This window comes from Tupaia chinensis, unplaced genomic scaffold (genome assembly GCF_000334495.1).
Source record: "Tupaia chinensis unplaced genomic scaffold, TupChi_1.0 Scaffold000568_1, whole genome shotgun sequence".
Lineage (NCBI taxonomy): Eukaryota > Metazoa > Chordata > Mammalia > Scandentia > Tupaiidae > Tupaia > Tupaia belangeri.
In genome coordinates this window covers 122,244-130,992 of record NW_006160082.1, presented here as the reverse complement: position 1 = coordinate 130,992, position 8,749 = coordinate 122,244, and the positions used below count along the sequence as shown (strand labels likewise).

The 8,749-nt window shown below is 56.3% G+C and overlaps 1 protein-coding gene across 1 annotated transcript in view; it reads right to left on the bottom strand.

Moving 5' to 3' along the window:
• Positions 1-8,749, bottom strand: part of CCDC88C (coiled-coil and HOOK domain protein 88C) — a 153,143-nt gene that overhangs the window by 44,225 nt on the left and 100,169 nt on the right. Inside the window, 4 exon segments of the mRNA XM_027775504.1 lie at positions 1-581; positions 923-1,060; positions 3,719-3,903; positions 8,247-8,391. Coding sequence (XP_027631305.1) covers positions 1-581; positions 923-1,060; positions 3,719-3,903; positions 8,247-8,391 — 1,049 coding nt within the window.

Below are 8,749 nucleotides of genomic sequence, written 5' to 3'. Positions count from 1 at the left end.
GTCTTCAGCAGCTCCACGCTCTTCTGCAGCTCCTCCTTCTCGTGCTCCAGCTGCTGGTTCTCCCGCTCGATCTGCGCCATCTTGGTGCTGGTAAAGCGCATGGTCTCCACCATCCTGCGCAGCTCCAGATTCTCCTCGTCCAGCTGCTTGTTGTCACGCTCCAGGCCTTCGAGCTGCACAGACACATTCTGCAAGGTGTCCAGAGACTTCCTCAGCGTCCGGTTCTCCAGCGCCAGGCTGCGGCTCTCGTGCTCCAGGGCCTCGACTTTCTCGGCCACCGTCTTCAGCGAGGTCACCTTCCTGGCCAGCTGCTCGTTCTCCTTCTCCACCCGCCGCAGCTCCTTCTCCAGCGTTGCCGCGCGCTCCCCCTTCTCCTTGGCCTGCTCCAAGTCCCTGTGCAGCTGCTGCTTCTCGAACTCCAGCCGGCTGAGCTTGCTGCTGGCCTCTGTCACCGTCTGGTGGAGGGCTTTGTTCTCCTTCTCCACGTCCTTCACGCGGGCCTCGCTGCCGACCTGCGCCCTCTCCCGCAGCGTCCACATCGCCTGATTCAGGTGGTCCTTCTCTTGCTCAAGGTCCTTGATCTACGGGAAAGCACGATATGCATGCCCCAGGCCTCAGGGACCGTGGTTTACACAGGGGGACTGGAACATGCGAACGTTGAACCACTCTCTCGCTGTAGGCCAAACGCCATAGTAACACTTCCCAGGGGCCCAACAGACACAGGTGAGAGGGCACAGACCCTTGAACAACACGGAGGCCAAGGGTGCCAACCACCCCTCCCTTCAAAGTCACAAATCCAAGTAGCTCTTGACTAAAACTCCACGTGCCTGCGATACGCGACCAGCCAGGGCTATGGTGCTCAGCGCCCCCTTCCCGGCAGGTCCCAGGAGGCGGGGGAGGCGTGAGCTGTGGAGGCGCCTACCTGCCTGGCTTTGTCAGCCTTCAGGGTCTCCATGTCACTCTGCAGCTGTTCCTTCTCTCTGATCAGCTCTTCACTGAGGGTCTCCAAGTCCTGGTTGCTCTGCTTCTCTCTCTCCAGCTGCGTTTGTAACTTTTCGATCTGCAGAGCCGAACGACCCAACCCAGCAAAGTCAGTCTGACCGAGAGAACTAGTTTTAAAGCAAAACGGAATCTCGGACCCACAGAACACCTCACGGGCCTTTCCCCAAGGAAAAGACGTTCAGGCACGGCTGGGCCGTAACCTCCCCTTGCCCTCAACCGACACCACAGCCCACAACCCTGCACTTCCCACTTCCTACCAGGGAGAGAGGTCACCAAGCACCCCCCGCCCATCTCTTCCTCACCCACACAGTGCTCCACCTCCTGGGGTCTCTTACTTCTGTCTCAGGTCTTGCCTGTTCCCCCTGTGTAGACCACAGGCCCGGGGCCACCACTTCCAGGCGTGTCCTGCAGGGGCTTCGCATTCACCTCCTGTACCTCCCTGACCCCGCTGGCCACGTCGCCCAGCCACACAGAGCTGTCCTGTGTCTCTCCTTCCTCTTCCTCCAAGGAAACAGCGCCAGCCCCGTCCTCTCCACCCAATCTGCTGCCCTTGAACACCCCACTGCCTCTGCTCAGGGCAGCGTCTCGTCTCACCCAGACAACCACCCACCAATCAGCTCCCTGACCCCAAGCTCTGACGCTGGACTCCATGCTTGTACCCCCCACCCCCAAACACGAGCTACCTAGGTCAGGGCTTCTCGAACTTCCCCCTGCATATGAGCTCCCGGAGGATGGGACACACAGAAACAGACTCTGACTCAGCAGGTCGAGGGCAGGGCCAGCGCTTCAGCTCCCTGGCCATGCCTGCACTTGAGGGCTTAAGGCTGCCGCTTCCTGCCAATGCCGAGTTCGGCCCAGGGACGGGTGTCAGGGAAAAGACACTGAGGCTGCTGGAGTCAGAGGGACAAGCGGTCGGAGCCCTCCCTCGCTGCCACGTGGCTGTGGTTGAGTTCCCATGACAGTGAGGGCCAGCCATGTCCGTCGTGCCGAGCTTTGCCTAGTGCAGTGCTCACCGCCACATGGCACACAGGAGGTGCCATCACGTCTGCTGGCTCTTCCCTGGAGAGATTGCAGGGCCCCATCCCATCTCTGACTTAGCAGGTCTGGGTGGGAACCTGAGAATCTGTGTGTTGTGCGGCCCTGAGGGAGGGGGCATGCCCAGGTCGCACACGGGGACAAGAATCAGCAGAGGCAGGACAGAGCCACCCAGGAATCACAGGCTGATCAAGAGAAACGCAGACCTGAGAGGGGCCAGCAAATACGAGTGCGCTTGCCTTCTCCTCATTAGAACCTGCAGCGGGTGCTCTGAGCCCACGAGGAAACTGTGACACCCACGATGCAGACTAGACGTCTTCGGGCCCACCACGAGCGAGCGTGCAGGCACCTCCACAGCCTCCTAGCAGCCCTCTCCTCATCTACCGTGAACGGAGGTCTCGGTGCCTGGAGGACGAGGCTGTGTACACCTCCGTCTGTCCTCCCAGATGCCTGGCTTAGAGACCCAGCAGCTGTCTTGAAACGTGAGTCCAGTCCACCTCTCACTTAGTTCCCACCCCATGAACCAATAGGGGGCAGTGAGCACCAACCTGCTATTTTACCACCAGCCAAAGCCCAAGGCGCTCCAGTGGACACGCACACATGCGTGTGCACGCGTGCAGTCCCAACGGGCACTGGCCCAACATCTAGCCTGCAGGGCCTCACGCTACTGCTCCCCTCCCTGTGCCCCTATTTCATGCTTCCACGGTGCACTGCCCTTTTTACTGAGCACTTGCGATGTGCCCGTGGTGGCATACGCCGACTCCCGTAATCCTCACAACACCCAGCAGGGGGCGTGAGAGAAGACCTTTGTAGGAAGGCTCTTCTTTAACTTCCTAGCACACAGCTCCTAAATCCTTGGGATTACCAAAGGAGAAGTTCTTTCTTTTTGCATGGTAAAGAGATGATGGGTAGGGGCTGGGGGATCCTGGGCTGCAGCAAGATAGGAGAAAGTTGTCCGGGGAACCAGCCAGGAGACTGGAGAGGAGCTGACAGCCAGTGCATTAACTGAGTCAGTCTGTGATAAAACCTCTGGGAAAGCCAAAAAAACAGGGCTGGGGAGCTCCTGGGTTGATGCTGAGGGGGATCCCCCAGAGAGGGCACGGCCACTCTGTGCCCCTTCCTCACACCTTGCCCTGGGCACCTTTTCCCCCCTGGCCATTGTTGGGTTGTATCCATGAACCCGAGGATGGGGGTCAGAGGAACCTCCACTCACAGCCAGTCGATGGGACGCTCAGGAGACACCCTGGACCTGGACTGGCTTCTAAAGTGGGGGTGGGTGGTCACGTGCAACGAAGCCCTTAGCTGTGAGGTCTGCGCGGAACCGAGTTAAACTACAGATACCCAGCGGGGTCTGCAGGGAGCTGGAGAACTGCGTGTGGCTATCAGAAGCGGGAGGCTGAGGGTGGTGGTGTAGAAGAAAAGAGTTTTCTTCCACAGTGGGTATCGCAGCAGCCCCATCCACAGTGCAGACACCAAGGAACTCTAAAGTCACACGTCTAGGTCACACCTACAGGCAGAGGGGCAGGGACGAGCACACGGCCCCCGTTCTCAGTGAGCGCTCTGCTGTAATGACCTGGCTGCGCGTGCACTCTGCAGGTCTCCCCGACACCCGAGCGCCCTGCCTGGCCACCTTCTTGCCTGTACAATCCAGGCGAGGGCCGGGGGAGTGCCCGCGAGGTACCTTCTTGCTGAGCTGCTGGTTCTCCTTCTCCAGCTCCCCGCACTTGAGGCTGCTCTCCTCCAGCGCCAGGGAGGCGTCTCGCAGGCCCTGGATGGTGCTCTGGAGGCTCTGGTTCTCCTTCTCCAGCTTCAGGATGCGGCTGGAGGCACACTCGTTCAGCTCAAACACGAACGACTTCCTGGAGGCTGAAGCAGAGTCAGGTCAGAGCCCAGCATTGGGGGAGCCTCTGCTACAAGCCCTGAGATGGCCATGGGCCCCTGTTCCTGTGTCAGGCACCACAGAGAGGCTGCACGGGTCAGCTGGGCCCCCTCCTGTTGCTCCACTCACACCCCATGTGCACGGCTGCTGTCGGTGCTGACTTAGTCGTCGTCTGAGGGGAGCAACCTGGGGCTCAAGCACAAAGCAGGTTACAGTGCGGGAGCCGACATAAACCTCAGGCTGTGAGCCTGGAGGAACCGCGTGAGCACCAGGCTGCTAACCTGTCCAGCTCGGGGCTGTCAGAGGTTAACAGAGACAGCAAACGGGCAATGCTTTCTGTGCCTGCTCTGAGACTGGAGACTGGGTTACTCAGCAGGGAGGGGACAGTAACTGACCGGTCACTTCTGCCGTATGTGCTTGCCAGCCCTGGCTCAGGTCCCCTGCACAGAGATTTCTTTTGGTGATTTCATAGGTAGTTACATTGAAGAAAAATGAGACAACGTACGCAATAGTTTTTAGAAGTCGGCAATAGGAAGGGAAGCCAAAGATTTGAGGCAGCGTATCTACTCTCCTTTTTAAAAACTGCTCCAATACAAACGGAGAAGGAAACACAGTCCCAAGAGTCAGCAATGAGAACAGCACCGGGAATTCCCGGCCCCTTCCTGCCAAGAACAGACGTGTGACTTAGGTACACTGCCGGCTTTTTTTAGGAGAAAAGTTGTACGTGAAAGCCCTCTAAAGAAGGGCTCAGAGCTGATCCGGCCGACTGGGCCCCTGTCCCACTCAGTGCCATGTACCCACCTCTTGAAGCCTTAACATTGCGGTAACAGGTACCCCCCTGCCCCACTCATCACCCCAGCAGCTGTGGGCAGAGGAGTGTGACGGCTTCACAGCAAACACATCCCTCTGCAAAGGAGGTATGCTCAGACATGGGGGTCATAAAAACCAACGGCCTCTGTTTCTCCCTGAGCCTCCATCCTGTACCAAGAATACTTCTGGGCTGCTGGGAAAGTCGCGATGCATTTTTACACAGAAGAACGACCAAACAGTACAGACCCAACAGGCCAGAAGGTCCAAAAGACCGGAAGCAGCAGTAGAGTGGGACAGGGTATCTGTGGCCCTGAGTAAATCCCGGCGGTGATGCACACATAAACACATGCTTTCAACATACAAGGACATGTGGAGAGCCTCGTCCTGACTGTGCTACAAGTGACCCTAACCTAAAATAGAACTGCGCTCACTCAGAACCTGTGACAGTGCCGTCTAAGTATTCACAAAAATATTTTTTTTTCTTTAGTTAGGTGTAGTATACAGGTCCCCTTTGTGCTTCCACTTTCAGGTACCTGTGGGATAGTACGGGAAGGTATTTTGAGAGCAAGACAAACGCACATACGTTCATATAAATCTCACTGCAGTTTGTTTATGTTTTCTAATTTGCTAGAGGACATACGTGCTTATAAGGGTGGGGGTAAAAGTGAGAACGTACTCCCCAAGGGGGATGCCCACAATCCCATGATCACCTCAAGCAACAGGATCTGAGACTCAAACCAACAGCCGGCCAGATGGGCTCCTGCTGCCTTCACCACACCACCGGCTGGCCCACAGTGCGCTGTCCTTTTTATTACTGTTGCTGCTAATCTCTTATTGTATTTATAAATTCACAGGGATGTACACACAGACAAACAACTACGGTATACATAAGGCTCAGAGCTGTTCCCGGTCTTAGGCATCCACGGGAGAATTTTCTTCCCTAGAAGGCATGTATGCTTGCTGGAGAGAGACAGAGAGAAGGCAAGGAAACCACCTCCCCCGGTGGGGGATGGTCACGCCACAATCCCTTCTCCATTTGAGATTTTTAGGCACGTGCACATGCATCCGGCATGTTTTTTAAGCGTCCAGGTCTGGGATCTGAACCACACAGTCAGCCATGTGGGATCCAGCTGCCTTGACCGCCAGGCCTCTTGCTGGCCCCATGGGGGGCGGGGTGTGTGTCTTTGAATATATTCTTCTGTAAATGGGGGTGGGGGAGCGGGAAACTACTGTCCTTAACGTTAACCGTTCTAGCCATTTTTAAGAGATGGATCTGTGTGGTCAGCTCCATCCACACTGTTCTGCAGCCATCACCACCGTCCGTGTCTTTCCGTCTCCCAAGCAGAAACTCCGTGCCATGGAGAATCATTCTGAAGGTTCTACAGGTGAAACACCAGCACTGGTTACAAGCCTTGTTTCCGCTTCCATGAGAACCAGTGCCTTGAAGGCTCTGGCACTGGCACCACACCGTGTCACTGAAAGAACCTCGGGCGTGGCCAGTGCCGGGCTCGTCAGAGTAACTGGTATGTCTTAATGGGCCAAGGAGCAGCTGCCCTAGTGAATGCTGTCACCGTGGCCTGGGGCCCAGGCTCAGGGCTAAAGCTTAACCAGTTTTATCTCCTTTACATTCACAAAGACCTTGGGAGACAGGTCATTACCCCATTTTGCAGATAAGCAAACTAAGGTTCAAAGAGGTGTTAGGTACTTGCCCTCATTACCCAGTTAACTCCAGAGGCGGGTCTTTCTCCATCAGGAAACCACTGCACTACACTCTCGAAAGTGCATTCAAGCTTGGCATCGGGCCATCATACAGGCCAACATTATCTGCCTTGCCCACCTAGGCGCCAGCACGTAAGAACACTAAGAATAGGGACCAGCAGATGGTGTAACGGTGACGCTGCTGCGCTCCCAAGTAGTCGAGTGTGGTTCAAGTCCGGGGCTCAGCAGCTTAAAACTCACACAGGGTGTGTGTGCATATGTGCCCAAGATCCCGAGAGGAAAATGGAGAAGGGATTGCGATGTGGCCATCTCCTCTGGGGGGTGATTTCTCACTTTCTGTCTCTCTGTCTCTCCAGTGAGCACATGTACCCTATAGCAAAAATCTCTCATTAAAATGAAAAAGAAAACTAAGAATAAAGTGTAGCTGGGGCCACCTGGTAGCGTGACAGTTGAAGGAACTGAACCCACATGGCTGACTATGTGTCAAGTCCCAGACTTGGTGGCTTGAGAAACACACCAGGTGCATGTGAGGAGAATGGAAAGGGACTGTGGGCATGGCCATCCCCCCAGGGGCAGATTTCTCATCCCCCCCCCCCCAATCCCCTCTGTCTCTCTCTCTGGTGAACACACACAACCCAAAGCAAAACTAAATTTAAAAAGAGCCTCTCAAATTATACTGAATGGTCTGAACCAGTGCGGCATTCTGGCCCCACCAGATACCCTGGTCTGTCAGTCTAAGAGAAATGCTCATATTTGATCTGAGACAACGGGGAGCCTACACCACCTCTCTGCTCCACCAGGGGGCAGCAGTCCCTCCCAACCCAGGTAGACCTGGGCTTCCAGAGCAGGGAATGTTCCAGAGCCCACCCCTGTGCAGGCCTCAGGGCCCAGACTGAGCACAGGCACCAAAGCGTAGGTAGATCTAATTTCTCACAGAGATTAAGGGTTTAACTAAGTGATTTTAGGTTAGGAACTGAAATGACCCGCATTTAGCTGCTCTCAATACCCTTTCGTCATACTGTAGGGTGTCGAGCAGAGTCTAAAAAAGCCAATGTCGAGCGAGCCCTGGGCCCTGCCGCACGCACTGAGAAGTGCTCAGTAAATATTAACTCGCGCTATCAGGTGCATGGGAATGGCGAACCTTGCTATTTTCGAACACAGGAACCGGCTTATTGTTTGCCGGACACCGAAGTTTCCTGTTCGAGTGCTGACTGCGGCCCCGCCCACCCTTCCTGTGACTGATGGCGTGTTTTGGGGTGCCAGGCAGCAGGGAGGGGGAGAGCCTGGCAGGGCCACCGAGAGCTGGGTCGCCTGAGCAGCAGCCACTCAGCATCCCCCTCCAGGAGACAGAGAACAGGCTGCATCCATCTTGCCCAATTATGCAAATGAGCAGAGAGAATCATGCCCAGGGGACAGTTACAGAGGGATTAGTGGCCACTGGGGAGAGCACCTGCCATCCAGAGCTTTCAGCTTTCCATAGATGGCCTGACACAGCCACTGGGTGTCAGCACTGCAATTTGGAAGCTTCGGGGAGTGCCCATATGGGGACCGAGACACCTGGCAACACGTAATTTGTACTGCACGTCCTGACAGCGAGGCTGCCAGACCCCGTGTTCTCCCGGGAGAAGACTACAATCCGACAGCTCCAAACGGCTCTCGATGGAAATCACATTTACTTGGGGTGAGTGGATAGGCTGACAGGGGCATTCAGAGCCAAGGGCTCAGCCCCCTGGATGAGGAAGCGGCAGCTGCCAGGCTGGCTCCCAGGACCAGGCGCTGCCCGGCACCAGGCGCTACGCACCGTCTGACAAGTCTGCGTTCTTGGACAGCTGCTCCAGTTCCCAGCCCAGGTGGGCGGACTCGTTCATGCTCTGCTTCTGTGCCATCTCGAGGACCATGTTTTCTTCCAGCAGCTCCTCGATTCGCTTCTTATCAGAGTCCCGGTCCTAGGGTGGAGGAGGAAGGGATGAGGATGCAGCTGGGGGGACCGTCCAGACGGGCCCCAGCCCAGATGTACCGGCCATCACTCACTATGGGTGAAGGGACTCCATGCCTCTGCCAACTTCTGACAGAACCGCACAAAGACGGCTCTAACAAGAGCCTGTGAGCGTTCTGGCCACTCAGGTGCCGTGACCTGGCTGGCTGGGTTACAGAGCCCCAGGGTCTAACAGAACGTTGCCTGAATCAAGTGGCACATCACATGGGGCTGAAAAGAGGCACTACAGCGATGGGCAGCTTCGTGGCCCCAGAGCAGTCTACCAGGCCTCGCCAGCTGCAGAGAGGCTAACGAACTGCCGCCAGCCT